The sequence below is a fragment of the Myotis lucifugus genome, unplaced genomic scaffold (genome assembly GCF_000147115.1).
Source record: "Myotis lucifugus unplaced genomic scaffold, Myoluc2.0 scaffold_30, whole genome shotgun sequence".
NCBI lineage: Eukaryota > Metazoa > Chordata > Mammalia > Chiroptera > Vespertilionidae > Myotis > Myotis lucifugus.
This window is the reverse complement of record NW_005871078.1, coordinates 9,022,433-9,038,691: the sequence shown is the minus strand read 5'-3', so window position 1 is coordinate 9,038,691 and position 16,259 is coordinate 9,022,433. Positions and strand designations below refer to the sequence as shown.

General features: G+C 39.8%; 1 protein-coding gene across 1 annotated transcript in view; it reads right to left on the bottom strand.

Annotated features, from left to right (window-relative positions):
* Positions 1-5,081: 5,081 nt before the first annotated feature.
* The window catches only part of PTHLH (parathyroid hormone like hormone), a 12,121-nt gene continuing 943 nt past the window's right edge, over positions 5,082-16,259 (bottom strand). Inside the window, exons 2-5 of the mRNA XM_006086763.3 lie at positions 15,546-16,130; positions 15,224-15,349; positions 9,079-9,501; positions 5,082-5,561 (exon numbers count right to left, since the gene is read on the bottom strand). Coding sequence (XP_006086825.1) covers positions 5,552-5,561; positions 9,079-9,501; positions 15,224-15,327 — 537 coding nt within the window. The 5' untranslated portion in view covers positions 15,328-15,349; positions 15,546-16,130 and the 3' untranslated portion in view covers positions 5,082-5,551. The remainder of the gene's footprint in view (positions 5,562-9,078; positions 9,502-15,223; positions 15,350-15,545; positions 16,131-16,259) is intronic.

The following is a 16,259-nucleotide window of genomic DNA, read 5'->3' as shown; positions in this document are numbered from 1 at the left end:
AACTAGTTTTGTTTCAAAGACGTTTATTCTGAACCAAACTTTACTTCAAAAATTGCTGCTGTGGCCCACAGAGTACAGACTTAGGGGGCTGACGAGGCTTACTTTGGGTCCTCTCTCTGCTGGGTGACCAGTTGTGGGATTTTGGGCAAGTTGCCTAATCTGCCTAAGGCAAAACCGCATCATCTATGGAGACAAATCCTATCAACCTCATGGATGCTTGCAAGAATTAAATGAGATAGGGTGCAAATTAGGTTAGTACCAATATGTGTCTAATAAGCTGATAGGAAAGAATAAGTACTAACACTATTATACTATGTTGGCTTGGTATTATGTTTATTTATTCTTTCTGAATATGAGTTGCTATAATGTTATAAAATGTTGTTCTGAAAGAATATTTCCAATTCTCGAGGAAGAGGGCAATTAAGAATCCCTCACTGTGTCATCGGAAGAGGAAAATTTCTCCTTGAGAAAACATGCCTGCTCTCTCTAGTTTCCTTCACCTACAGAGAGCCATGGCACTCCTCTTCAATCTATTGTTTGTATTCTACAGTGACTCAAGGGTTCTGCTAAAACTCATGATGAACGAAAGAGTAATGTGAATATAGAATTACCAAGTCCTATGTGGCATGGTTTGTTATTGTTTTGCATTTATTTTGTAGAACATGAAACTCAACAGAGCCACTTCCCAGCAGTTTTTCAATGACAACCCAGTGAGCTCGAACCGTCAGTTGCCTTGTTCAAATGGGAGATGGATGCACGATTTTGCTTTTCAGACCCCAAAGCAATGTACATTTGGCAAGGACTAGGAGTCACCATGAAAACAAATCCATTTTTCAAGGGTGACACATTTTGTATTTATTCCAATTTGTAAATGTCTTGCAGTTTGGAGGAAAATGTAAAGAAATTCCCTAGGAGGTGTTTTGAAATTTAATGAAAAAGAAGTTTGAAGACACACCCTCGTGCTTTGCACTTGTAAATATGAGAATATCAGGAAGTCACACAGAGATGTGAATGTTCTCATCCCGATGTTGGGGAACTCTGGTTGGGAACTGTGTATATTAATCTTCTGACAAAATAGCAGTGTACCTCTTTTGCACAACTGGGCCCTGTGGGTAACTTCTGTGCGGTGTATTCATAGGAGGAAAACCTGATATTTTAAATTCTCCTCCCTTCCTCTGGGAGGCTGCTGTATACTCAACACAAACCCTTGCTTCTTGTACTTATAGGGCTGGAAATGTGCCCATTAAACCAGGGGCCGAAACACAAAGAGCACTCTGGTGAGCGGTTTAGATAACTTGGAGCCCTCATTCTCCAAGCTTCTTGTGACTGGGCAAAGAGAATGGCCTGGCATGGGAGTCTGAAATACTCAACACCCCTGGCAGACTTTTTGTTCAACTCTGCTTTTCGGTGGATTCATCAGAAACAGAGAGAGCCTTTAAATTCTGTTCAACAGTATTTAGTGAGCACCTGCTATGTACTAATGCTGTTATCTAGTGCTGGATGATACATACTAAATAAGACAATATGTTCCTGCTCTTAAGAAGTTCACAAAACAATTAGGGAAATAACATTGGCAACGTGGAAGGAATAGTATTATTCTTAAGGAGGTAACCCCAGGACACATGATAATGTAATTAATTGAAGTAATACCTTTAGACGTTGGAATCTTAGTAGCTATCTGAAATGTTCCATAGACAGTCCTTAGGAGTAACTTACCACATGGCAGTGTTTTGCGAACTGTATAATGGAATCTTTGATAAGAGTCTTGTTCTTAACACCTTCTGGGCTATTAAATAAAGGGAAGTGCTTTGAATGTTTTTGACCCTTAATTGGGGATGATCACTATCCTGGGAACATCCTGGGAACACTTAGAACTCTCAATAAAAGTATATCCTGTTAGTCCTGGCCAATGTGGTTCAGTGGGTTGGGCATCATCCCATAAACCAAAAGGTTGCCAGTTAAATTCCTGGTCAGAGCACATACTCAGGTTTCAGGCTCCAATCCCAATAGGAGGCGTGTAGGGGGCATAATCGATATTTCTCTCTCTCCCTTCTTTTCTCTCTAAAAAACCCCAATAAAAATCTTTTTAAAAAGTATACTATGTTAAAAAATAAAATACACTCTGTTTATGGGCGATAAACCCTCTGAGATTCAACATATTGTTTCTGTCAACAGCTGGTTCTATTTTTCCATGGACTTTGTGGCCATAGGGAAAAATATCAGTTAAACTGTAAGATACTCTAGAATTAAACTTTAGATTATTCTAAAGTTAATACCTTGTGATAATGTGTTTCAGAATTTCTTACAAAACTCATTGACTATGTTTAAGCACATACAATCTATTTAACCATATTTTATTATTTAATGAATTGACTATAAGGTAAAATTGAAGTAATACTTGACTTCATTCTCTTTGGGGTTCAATATATAGTGTATCAGGAAGAGCTTTTTGATTTTATAAAGACTGATTCTCTTGGTACTTGTATAGCAGATACAGAAAGTTTAATATCTGCTTTGCTCAACTGGTACTCAGAATAGTTAATGGAAAATTAAAACTGAGTTCTTAACCATCAAGGCATACGTTTATGCTTTCTGCCAAGAAAAGCTTCAGTTTCTCCACATTTCTCTGTTGCTGCCTGCATTCCAAACTAATTTTTGTAACAAGGAAGGGAGATGGCAATATTGACTTTCAATATTTTCAGCACCAGTAATGTCAACACTGATCTTGGTTCATATCTTCATGTAGCTCTGAATATGTTAACTGCAGTATAGGCATAGTGCTTTAGATCGCACCTGTTTTACACCAATGGCTGGGAACATACAGAAGAAAGGCATGGGGTTTTCACATTTAAGTATCACCACTTGTTTTGGGAGTTGGACTCCACAGTGTCCTTAAATATATATTTGGTACCTAATGAAATACCAAATTTCTGTCTGAATACAATTTGAGGAAGGTAATAGAAAGTTAGCAGGTTACATTTTATTTTCTTAATTCCATAATACTTAGCCTAACTTGCCTTTATGTTTCATAAACATTACTTAAGTAAGGGATGAACCAAATTCACTTAGACTGTAATTTGTTAGGAGTCTATTTACATTTAAACACTCACTATCTTAAATCATGTATTTCAGTTTTTCTTTCATAGAAAAGAACAAGGCTATAAAAAATGACAATTTTTGTTTCAAACTTTTTTTGCTTCCTTCATCTTTTCACTCCATCCCTCATCCTATGATTTTAGTGCTAGAGACCTAGGGTGTGATTAAAGGTAATAATTGCATTAGTAATGCTTTGGTGAGAATTGGTAATTATAAGTCCCTACATTCCCTCTTCCCCCTTTTCTTTTCAGGCATGGGCTAGAAGATGACTTGAATCTGATGCTTCCTTGATTTAATGTCTAAGTAATTACTAAACTAGAGTTTAAAAAACATATTTTTCATGTGACCAACTTATAAGGATTTGGTGCAATCTTAAGATTTAGAATTTCAGGTGGGGTTTGGTAAATTGTGGTTATATCTGCTTTTAAGACACTCCAGACTAAGTTGCTTTATATGGGTTTGATGTATTGGCCTTAAACTTCTGAGTATTCCTTAGGTATAGAAACCATCTCCAACAAATTCATAAGTGAAGCTAAGCACAAATTCTTGTATTTCTTGCTAACATAGGTTCAAAATTCTTACCAAGAAATAGTAAGATGGGTCCTGTTTTGAAGGCGATGGGACTCAAATAAAAATATGAGTAAGTTCAATGTTAGAATACTCCTTCCCAAAACATTATCCTTCTCACATCCAGCTCAGACTAATCTCCCCATTATTTATTTCCTTTGTAAAATGTTCATAGACTTTTGTATCATTTCAATAGTTTCTTGACGAGAGGGTTTAGTTGTTTCATGTATATGAATCTGTAAGCTGCTCACTGGAATGAGGGAGTATTGAGGGCAGTTATAGTATTTGACTTCTTGTGCCTCCCCAAACATCTTATAAATATCTACCAGGATATTCGGCATAAACAGAATGCTTCCTGAACATGTGCTTGCTTGATTCCTAGGCTTTTTGTTTTGTTGTGTTTTGTTTTTCGGATGTGTCCTAAGCAGGGGTGGGGATACTTTTTTCTGCCAAGGGCCATTTGGATATTTACAACATCATTTGCAGGCCACACAAACTTATCAACTTAAAAATTAGTCTGCCTTATTTGGTCAAACATTTAATTAACTCACCCTTAATGCCTTGGCAGGATCAGACCAAATGATTTTGCGGGCCTTCTACGGCCTGCGGACCAGAAGTTCTCCACCCCTGCTGTAGACAGTTACAGAAAAAAATATTCTGTACAAGGAAAGATGTTTGTGTTTTCAATTGAACATGGAGGTAGGAACAAGTAGGATGATACTCAAATGGAAAAGGGATTGCATGTGATGTTCCCCCACGTGGTTTGCAACCGTGGTGGAACAGGAAAGCCGTCTTCACAGTGAAGGCCCTTTGAGTTGTCACGTATCTCCCAACATAAATCTCTCTCCTTTCTCTGGTTAGAAACGTTAATAGGTAGAATGCTCAAATAGCTCTCTTACGCTTGTAATTGTTACCAATAGGAACAAGCTCTCATAAATCAAACTTTACATTGGTTAAAATTACCCCTGTCCTTAAGGTTCCTGATCTGTTTCTCTCCTCCCGCCCCCTTTTTTTCCAGCTCTGGCTGACTCTCTGGATTATGTGTCATTAATCTTTTCTCCTGACTTCTCTCTCCTCTCTCTCTCTCTCTCTCTCTCTCTCTCTCTCTCTCTCTCTCCCTCTCCCTCTCCCTCTCCCTCTCCCTCTCCCTCTCCCTCTTTTCTGCCCTCGCCCGTCTTCACTTCAAATTGGACGTATTTCATGAAACGAAGTCTAGGTAGTTGAGCTATTCTATTGAATTGAACTTAAATTTTGGATGAACTACATTTTAAGTGATTTTAAACTTAAAGCTAATGTGAAAATGTTGGACTATGTACCAATATAAATATATTAAACTTAAGGCCATATCAAATGCAGTGTAAAAATTACAGTGTGTTCCTTCTATTATAAATCTTGCAGGACATAATTCACCTTCTGAGTCGTGATGTAATTTAGATTATATTTTATTAGACATTCTTTACAAATTTAAAATACTGCTATTTTTACATGCACAGAGGAAAATCAGGTTGGATAATTATATTTAGGAATTCATGAAAATCAACCACAAAATAGAGACACTTTATTGTGTCATTTATCAACATACTTGATATGTATATCTAAAGTGCATTATGTTACAAAAAATATAGAAATTCAGCAGCACCAAGATACATTTACAAAATAAATACATCAGTTGACAAAATAAATTATGGTAAATGTGATAATAATAATTGGATTAGCCTTGGAAAAAATATTCACAATGACCAATGTGCAGTTTCATAGAGCAATGAGGGAGACAGTTTTATTCCAATGCATTTACAGTATTTACAGACAATAAATATTTCTAATACTTTCCATATGTTCACTATTACAGAATGCTGTAATATGTCTTCTGCAGGTCTTTGCAAAAATTTCAATGCCTCCTGAAAAGAGAAGGAAGGGAAAGAAGAAGAGAAAATAGGTTAATTATTCTTACAAATGAAGAGACATAAAATAAATGGTATAAATTAAGGAACATAGAATCCCATAGAAATAGATCTAAGGACCCTTTGATCTCACTCTCCAACACCAATACCAAGAGGTGACTGGAGTTCCATCTGACTCTCTAAAACCTCTACCACAGTCATTAATCCATCCAAATGGCCAATACAATGCAGAAGAGAAAGGCTTGCATTTCTAAGTATTCTCTGTCAGAAAAAGGAGACCCTGTGAGATTTTCCAAGGCTAACAATTGGCAAGTTTGGGAAGGGAAGGCACACACTTGGGAATCTGGAAATAAGGCTAGGTTGTGCAATCCATCATGCTTAGAAGTTTATTCCGCAGTGATACCTGATGTAGGTGATCCACTGGTGTCTTATTTTTCCAGGTTTGCACTTGGGCAATCTCTTGCTAAGATAATGGGCTGTTGTGAGGGTAATCAAAAGTGCGTGACTAGGGTATATGTTGAAGGATGCATAGTTAAACAGACTATGTTTGGTTAATGATTTGATGACATCTATCATTTTCTTAACTGTCCTTTAAACACTAATGAATGAAACTGTCATTGGATTTTAATTTTTGAAGCCAAAATTAAAATAGAATTATTTGTTTATTATTTTGCTGTTTTTTTAATGGATCTTGCATTGAAAATTTGGAAAGCCTATTTTACATTAGATAATAAGAATCAATTGATTTAAAAGTATAAAATAGCACAAGCAAGGATGGAATGAATAGCATTTTGAACACTTATTTTCTTAGAAAAGAAAAAAGGAGCAAATTAAAGGGCCAAAGGAAACATCATTTAATATATTTTACACTGCCCAGTCAGTTTGCTTGTTATCCTTCCTTTTGATTTCCCTTTCATAAAGACATGTATTAGAATAGCCAAGAAAAACATAAAACATGACCTAGAAATATATGTGTATGTTTATTATACATGTGTGATGCTTTAGAGTCCTAGCTCTTTTGAATACTGAAAACTTTTATATTATTTCTAAATCTATATATACCAAGGCAAAACATATGTTCTCAATGAAGTGAGTCCTACTGAATCTGGACATCTTATTTGCAACATCAAAATTTCCTAAGTTTAAAGCTATGTATTTCCCATAGAGTGGTCCATGAAGAGAAGCCAGACAGTTTTTGCTCAGCAATTTCTACTAAGAACTAAGATAGGTATTATAATAAAGTTCATCGCTTGCCATTTCAGACCTCTCAGATAATCATATAATAATGCAAAGACTAAAGAGAGGATAATAATAAACGTTTAGTTGCTTATAAAACTTTAAAGTAGTTATTCTGAAAAGATTCTATTTGTACTACAAAATTTACATGGCCCCAGATGTTCTCATCAATACACTGCTAAATCTCTCCACTCTTCCCTGCACCTCTGTTGGGTTGTATTGGGAGAGTGCCAACATCTGGCTGCCAAACAAACAGTGCTTTCCATGAACGTTCCTCACAACCAGGGAGTAGAAAGGAGAAGCAGAAACATTCTATTTCTTTCCGTCCTAAGTCTGGATTTAATTAGGCCACTGCCTAAGTTTTACTAGCTCTACTTTAACATAAGGATAACTTTGGAATAAGAATTGACGAGTGCTGATTTTCATTAATTCTCTGGATACTTAAGAGCATTGCAAATTGTAAACGTATAAAATCCATAAAAAGTATGTATACTTCTGTTTTTAACAGAGAGAGAGAGAGAGAGAGAGAGAGAGAGAGAGAGAGAGAGAGAGAGAGAGAGAGAGAATGGATAAAAATAGGTTCTGGCAATAGAGGCCTTGCATTAGTTATAAATAAGTACAGTTAGGATCATATCTTAAAGTACACTGAATACCTGCCTTGAGCCAACATGTATAAGGCCTGTTACCCCTCACAGATCCATGAGACACTGGCAGCACAGGTCATTCACTGTGCTAAAGATTTCACTAGTGCCACTGCCCATTGATTACTGAAGCTGTACTACTAATCCAATATAGTTATCATTTTATACGCTATTTAATTCTGGGTTTTATTCACTTAACTCAAAGAGAGACGTGATGGTAAATAGGTTCAAACTCCCCTTTGAAACATCACTCTGTGGTCCTATCTCTAGTGAGAGGAAAGAACTGGAGAAGGAACAGGGGACCCCTTAAATAATGAGATCATCAGCTGCATAGGATGCATGCGTGTGTTGTTTTCCTCTTTCTTTCAAACCCCATAGAAGTGCTGTACTGGAAAGTAAAAAAAACAAAACAGCTCCTATCAGTGGAAATGCATAGATCAAGGGGCAGCACTAATGGGGAAATAAATCCAGCGCTGAGGACTACCTATCCCAGTTCCCAGGACTGCGCAGTCCTTTCACCGGGGAGTGCCTTGGTTTTCTAGGTTATAAAATGCAATTACTATTTGCCCTTTTTTTTGCCTCACAGAAACACACACACTAAAACAGATAGGTAGAGTGAACGACCAGAACCATGCCTAAAAGGGCCAAAACAACAAGTTGCAACTTATTGTTTACTCTATGACAGGCATTTAACCCACGCACTCTCATTTCATCTGTATCCAACCCAAAGAGGTTGGTACAATTATTATCTTCATTTCAGAGAAGAGGAGAGTGAGTCTTCGAAAGACTAACTAACTTGTCCAAGGTTTTGAACTTTAACGTTTAGACCCCAAATTTAAAGCTAAGGTATTTGGCTCCAAAGTTTGTGAATGTCATTACTACCTCCAGCTATGAGCCAAGGACAAACCAGCCACATCGTCGTGAAGTTTTATTATTCTTATTGCAATATCCTAGAAAACTTTCTCAGTTTGCCAGTGGACAAATAGATACATGAGAAAAACATATCCTTCCCAAGCCAATACTTAAAAATTTCCAGAAATCATGATTTTTTTCTTATAAACTGGTAGAAACCAGAGTTAAATTTAAATAAATTTAAAGTGTATGTTTAATATAAAATTTAATTACATAAACTTAAATAAAATGTGAATGTCTCAGGATTATTTATAGTAAGATACTGATCTATAGTTTTTGTAGAGCATATCAAAGCCTTCTATGTCCTCCCCTGAAGAGAAAAAAAAAAGTAAGAAATGAAAAATGATCAAGAAAGTTTGTTAAAGTGTGTGTGTGTGGGGGGGAAATACACTTCTAGAGCAAATAATGAAGGTAAGCCTTAGCTTGGGAAGCTTGAATAAGAAATGAAGTTATTTAGTGGAGTACTAAAATATTGGTGTTGGAGAGTGAGATGAAATGGGTTAGAAAGCCCCATGCTATGGGGGCAGGGGGACACTGCTTGAAGTCAGACAATATTCTGAGTCATCTTGGTTTTGCAAGGTTTAAATTGTGGAGTGATTGATGGGGGCAAGGGGCTGGAGGAGGGCAGGAAGGTTTGTCCAGGCCAAGGCAGAGGGAAGCTGCACCCCCATCTCCCCCCCCGCTGAGAGCGCAAAGGAGAGGCTCTGGGCCAGGAAGCCAGTTACCGGAAAGCGAGCTCCAGCGATGTCCCGGAGATGTCAGACAGGTGGTCCCCTTCCAGCCCACTCCCAGCCACGCCAGCATGTAGCCAGGCCGATCGAGTCCGCCGCTTCTTCTTTTCCTGCTCCTTGCGTTTTCCAGGCTTGCCTTTCTTTTTCTTGCCGGGTGTCTTCAGTGGCTGCTCTTTGTACGTCTCCACCTTGTTGGTTTCCTGAGTTAGGTATCTGCCCTCATCGTCAGACCCAAATCGGACGGGGTGGTTCTTTGTGTTGGGGGCAGGCTTGGAGTTGGGGGAAACCTCCGAGGTAGTTCTGATTTCAGCTGTGTGGATTTCTGCGATCAGGTTGTGAAGGAAGAACCGTCGCCGTAAGTCTTGGATGGACTTTCCCTTGTCATGGAGGAGCTGATGTTCAGACACGGCTCTTTTGCTTTAAGAAAAAAAAATAGCAGGAGAGAAAGGAAACAATGAAATGTTAGTTGTTGGTAGAAACCACTTAGACAGGAGGAATGCCCTTTAGTTTTCCAGTTGCTCCCATACAGGACACAGGCTGCAAGAGGAGCAAGCTCTGCAGCAGGGAAGGGGCCAGAGTGGAAGGGCAGGTAACAGCTGTGGCTCAGAGTACCCGCTCTGCCGCTTACCAGGTCTGTGACCTGGGTGAGAACACAAACATTCTTGGGCCTCCTGGTTCCATCTATTTAAAAGGAAGGGGTCAGATTCAGTGATTTCGGTGCTTCCTTCTCTATTTAAATATGATTCAGTTATTCTCAGAAACGGACAGAAACCACTGAACTGCTTTTTACATTTTCCAGAGCCGTGGTGGGGAAATAAATCCAGAAGTCCTAGCCTGGGAAATAGAAAGGAGGCTGATTTTACCTGAGTACTTGCCCAAGGTGTGTGTGTGTGTGTGTGTGTGTGTGTGTACGTGTACCCACACACACGCACATGAGCGTGCGCGCGCCCACACACACACACACACACACACACACACACACTGCTCCCCCATTAAGAAAATAATCATACTGAATCTCAAAGAACAGCGAGCTGTAAGAGCATAAGCAAACAAAGACTGAAGGATAAAGTGAGCAGTGAAGCCTGTCTAGGAAACCGCCTAACAGACTGAACTTTAACATATTAGACTACAGGCTACCAAGAACCTATATGTGAAGGCCAACTGTCAGAGAAAGCACGCATAATTTTCTGGAAAGTACTGGGTGGTCTCTTTAAAATGGACTTCTTTGTGTGTTTAAATTAAGTGAGATCATTTTATTTCTTCTGTGCATCTTTTTTTAAAAATTTGGGATTTCAGAGGGTGTTATCCTTAGTACTTAGTTAAGAAATTCACTTTTTCTACTTGTTCTTTGTCTTAAAAGTATCTCCTCAAACATATATGATGTAATCTTTCTATTTAAACAACAATCTCATAAAAATATAGTGGAAAAAGAATAACCTAATTTGCTATCATCAATTCTTTTAGGTGACACCCTGGCTCTTGCTTAACCATCCACCCATGAATTCTTCTCTTAGTCTGTGTATGTGGTATTAAACATATTTAAGGATGACATACATTAGTCAGTCATTATGCCAACGTCAACGGTGCCTATGTCTGCCATTGACATAAACCTCCGGCCAAAGTGGTTCATTTTCAAAGGTCTCTGAGGGTACTTCACAGGGCTACATCCCATGTACCCTTACTCTCCTGACACAGTGGCATCTGGGTCCCTTATTGCTTTCACTAGTACAAGCTTCTTTACCTCCTCAAAGAAATATGACAATAACAAATAGCACGATCCTCCTTTTTACAGATGGGGAAGGTGAGGTGTAGAGAGAGAAAAATGCCCCACCTTTGCCCACACAATGAAACCAGGCAGAGCCAGGGCCCCACCAATGAGTTCTTTTGATTCACAACCAATTGCTTTTTACATTCCTCAACCCTTTCTCCTACTGACGCGGATGTTTTTTTGAGGAAACATGAAAGAAAAGGCAGAGAGTGAAAAACCTGTGGTGGGAACCATGACAATGGGCAAGTGGACAGCAATCTATCACTTTCCTTGAAGACCAAGTTTATTGCCCCCAAACATCAATTTTCATCACCAAAATAAATAACTGGGAGACCTAAAGTTTGAATTTTCACAGAGGGAATGAGAGATTGTCTAGTTACACTGTGAATCAAAGAAGGGTAAACCATGAAAAAACATTCATTATTTCTCTGGACCTTCTAGCTAGAATGCCAACTTCCTTTTAGTATTTCAGTGCGTGGACTGACTTTAAGCCATGAAGCTTGTTCAAAAAAAAGACATGACTTAATGGAAAGGAATTTAACAGGAGCCTGGCTTAAATGAGGCATGAAGGAGTCTCTCTTCCTTTTTGAAGGTGCCACATGTGACTAGATTAAAATTCACTTACTTTGTGGCAATAGTTAGTATTCTGGAAACTTTTAATAACCTATAAATTTGAGGCTTTGGTATAATACATTCATATCTTCTAATATTTTTTAAAGAATAGGACTGATATAATTGTATATTTCCTAAGTATTGCAGTTTAATAAGCATCTTTTAGCAAAATGTCACATTAAAAAGTTCTTAACCAACGTTCCTTTATAGCATTTAGTCATTTTATTTCTTTCTCGATTCCTGGCAGATATCCACCCCATCTGTATTGCTCTCCAAATGTATAATACAACCCATTCTAGCTTAACCTGAAGCCAAAACTTTTAATGGTTGGCCTGATCTAATCAAGCCACATTGCTCATGCCCCCTGTGACTGGCATATATGCCTGTCATGTTGGCCAGCCTGTCAACTGTGAGTCACAGTGCCCTCCTAATTCAAGTCCTGCACTTTCCCAGGATGGTTCTCATGGGAAAAGGAGGGATCATTCTGCCCTTCTCTCTCAGAAAAAGCCTACAATATGGCACAACTTTGTCCCGTTTAAAACAGAATATCTCTTGTGAGGTACAAAAGTTCTTTCTGCCGGTTAGGGGTAATTGCTAATATATTAGAAAAATGCAGCTTTTCTTCAATGCTAAATCTGAAATGCTGTTACAGAATTTACTTAGTGGTTCAAAGACTTCTGTATTTAAACAAGTGTGAAGAATGAATGTCTAACTGGGCAACTGCATTAGAGGATCAGGATTATAATAGTATCTTTATTCCTTAATAAGGAATAAGGTCCATAGAATGTTCTATTTCTTTTCAAAATAAGACAGAAACTGACACAAGGATAAAGGACTAGTCTGTACGAACCAGATACACATAATTAGTGAGCAGTGCATTCAAATTAAGGAGGATTTCAATTTAGATGATCCTGAAATATTGAAGTTGTAAATATGGCCTCAATACTAGTCTGCTACAGGCATATAGGCCTGTAAACATTACAGAGCACAGTGGTTCACACGGAACTTATTACATACCTAGGCTCCAACATGGAAAAACAAGTATGTTATATTCATGGTCTCCTTTGCTTATTGTAAAAAAGAATTATAAAAATGTGAGGGAACTGCTTAACATAGATAACTCTAAATTCAGTCAAAATATAGCTGTTTTAAAGAAAAATCACCCTCAAGGGAGTTTTCAGGGAAGATTGAATTTCTAAAGAACTATCAAGGAACTCGGGAGTAAACAGAGTGATGGGAATTCCTCTCCCAGCAGAGGAAGCAGCAGTTTGTGCCGATGCTAGGCTCCTGAAGAAGGAGTCTGAGTTTGAGAAGAAAAGTTCTGTCGTACAAGGAAGACTCAGGGTTAGGGTGTTAGAGTTAAGATGACTCACCAGAAGTCCCTTCCAACCCAAATGACTCAGTCCAAAGTTATGCTTTTCATTAAGTGGAAGAGACCCAGTCTGGTTCCCCAGCAGATCAGCCAATGATGTTTTAGATTTCTGAATCTGTTGGGGTTCCACCTCTAACTTAAACACAAAGGTTGCCACCTGTTGCAAGCCATATTCATCTGGACAGTAACACCTTTTCAACCTCCAATCTACTCATGCTCTAGCTTCATTAATTAAAATCTTTTGGATTCACAGTTCCAAAGGTTTCACAAACCTGTATTGCCTCTTTTGCATGGCTCAACAGACAGTGTTATTGGTGTAGTAGTAGTTTCCTCTCCTTTAAAAGTTAGCCCCTAGTTAGAAAACCATCTAAAGCAATTTCCCTAATACTTGGTGTGAAAAGTAACTAGGAAGTAACATGGTTTGATCCATTGTTAAAATTTCTTTCAAGAAACTAGGCTTATTTAGCATAATAGAGGACTAATGTTTTGTTTTATTGTTACTTGGCAGCAAAGCAAAAATAATGACTTGTTTTTTAAACTCCATTTGGTTATAATAATTTGATGAAGCGTCTTCATCTACTGATTTCAGATGGAAAAAAAAAACACATGGCTGTAATGTGATGATCTATTGGCCATTAATTATAAGAATGTTCTGTGGTAGTTTTACTACCATCTGTTGAGTGTGAGTGTTTGACTACAATATTATATTTCACCCACAAACAAAACTATAACAGAGTCTTTGGCTGCTAAATGGTTTTTTAAAATGTGTATTTTGCAAGGTGCAACAACAACAAAAAGAGTTAAAAATAGCCTTTAGGACAGTTAGCACTATTTTAATGCCATAACTGTGGATTTAATCATGGTCCATTTACTGTTTCTCAAAAAAGAAAACAGGTATTTCTTAAGCAACTTTAAAGAAAAATTGGCTGGATTCCAAGACAGTATTTCTTGGCCAAATAAATACAGTATTTAAGTGTGCTTTTTAAAAATTCACTCTTCCAAAAAAAATTCATTCTTCGTCTATACTTATATATGGATTTTAAATAACAGAATTTAACACAAGTCTCAAAATGAGCAAAAAGCCTGAAGATAATTTTCAGAAATACATCCACAAAACGTCGATTTGAAGAATACAATGCAGCTTTATCTGCAGTACAATGTTCTACACAATTTGCCTTAGGAAATTCATAATAGATTTTCATTTTGGTGCCAAGGTTCAGACATGTCTACAGTAATTTCATTTAAGGATTTTCTGCCCTCATAATAATAGATCAAGGGGCTGTATACAACTGTTGCCTGTTTGTACCCCTTTGGGAATTCACAAGGAAGCACCAGGAACTTGATTGTAAATATCAGATGCTGCTATTTTTACTGTTAGTGTAAAAGTTCCCCTAATTCCTTCTCCAGAGGCAAACTCTTCTCAGTGCTCAGACTTTATGGTTTTCTCATCCTGAACACTGAGTCTGCAGTTTAAAGATACCCAAAGACAGTGTTACACACGTTAGTGAACAGCTAGGTCCAATAGATGATGAAGATAGTATTACTCTACCACTCTCCCATCTTTGCAGCCAGACAACAGAGTGATATTTATCTGGTGTACTCGGATGGATGATTATTTTAAAGTCAAAGTTACCCTTAAAGGGATCACCAAATGAGAAGGCCAGAATACAAGTTTTCAGTGTCCAGTGCAACACCCATAGACCTGTGGCTCCAGATTAAAGAACTGTTAGCAATAATTCCCAGAAGAAAAGTCTCCGCACCGAATACTCATTTGGAACCAAGCACGCCAGCGTTGCTGAACTGTATCAATCCTAAAGCTGGAATTGTGCCATTGCAAAGTTGTTACTACTTTCTTATATAATATGCCTTCATTATGTAATGTGGTCCCATTTTATATGCTTAAAATTATGTCATTCATTATAAAAGTGGATGCAAGGTTTTTGCTTTTCACACACCAATTGCCACCCACATTCAGTATGTACGGACGTGCACACAGACATATGCGCTCCCCTGGATCCCTCAGCTTCCTTTTGGATGCCGCAGGTTTCAAACCCTGAAAGCAACTTATTTCTTTCACTAGAGGCAGAGAATCTTTGCTTAGAGGAGATTCTGTTTAAAAAAAAAATCCAGAATGCTCCCTCTCATGGAAACTCCCATCAAATGTGTCTCTTGCCTGTCTTTCCTGGAGGTTCCCCAGGCTCCCGCTGGGGTGGAGGACCCGGGCTCAGCCCCCAGCAGGTAGCCGGTCCTCCCCGCTCGCTAGCTCACTCGGGCGGGCGAGGAGCATCCCTGACCGCCGTGAGCCCGGGCAGCGCCCCAGCCTGGCGGCCTCTCCCCCTGGCCTCCCCAGCCCTCTCCTGGCGCCCTGGGGAGGACGGGGCACTTACAGCCGGCGGCCGCGCTCCTCCACCGAGCGCCCGCAGGAGGGCACCGAGTAGCTCAGCAGGAACACCGCGACGACGCTCCACTGCTGTACCAGCCTCCGCAGCATCGTTTCCTCTCGCTGGCAGGACCTGCGACGGAGCGAAAAGGGCCGGAAGGGTCAGTCCGGAATCTCCATCTCCCGAACTACCCCGCTCCCCCTTTTAGCGGGATCTCAAATAGCCTCTTCAACATCAAGGGCATCTCCCAAGTTGCAAAGAAAAAAAAAAAAAGAAAGAAAGAAAAAGAAAAGAAAAGCAACTTTCTCTGAAGCCTCTCAACACTTACTTATTTAGGAACCAGCTACTCCAACTGTGCTTTTGCCAAACCACACAGGCAAAAAGGGACCAAAAAGGAAAAAAAAAATCAGAAGCGCTTCCTCTGAAATAATAACCAAAATGAAATAGTTTTATATATGCATCAATGATGAGCAGCGAGCGTGTTTACACGTCTCCCATAGCAATGGCTAATTAATCTGGCCGGCGCTGCTGCTGGGCTCGAGGAGCAGGGCGAGCCCCTCCTAACCAGAGAAGCAAGTTTCCTCCTCCGCAGTCAGCTTCTCCGCGCACTGGGCCGTCTGGTTCCAGAGCCACTTGCAGGGAGACCCACATATATACGCATAGCTGTCTGTCTGCCTCCTCTGGTGGGCTGGTTGCTTCCGGAAAGTTGATTCCACACACCCTGAGAACAAGTTTCAAGTGCGTGTGTCGTCGATCAGGAGGGCCAGGTGGCAGCGAGGGCGGGCTCAGCGCGGCGCAAAGGGGCGGCGGCGGCCGCTCTCCGGGCGGGGACGCGCACTGGCCGAGCGACGCAGGTTGGAGGCGAGTGGCGAGCCGAGCGGAGGAAGGTTCACACGCTCGCTCGGAGGCCAACCTGCGGAGCAGTGAGCGAGTCGCAAAGAGGTGGCGGGAAAGGCCGGGGGGCAAGCAAGGCCCGGGGCCCGGGCCGGCCGTTCCCCTCCCCCCCGAGCGGGCCGCCGGAAGGCCCCCCCTTGGCCCGAAA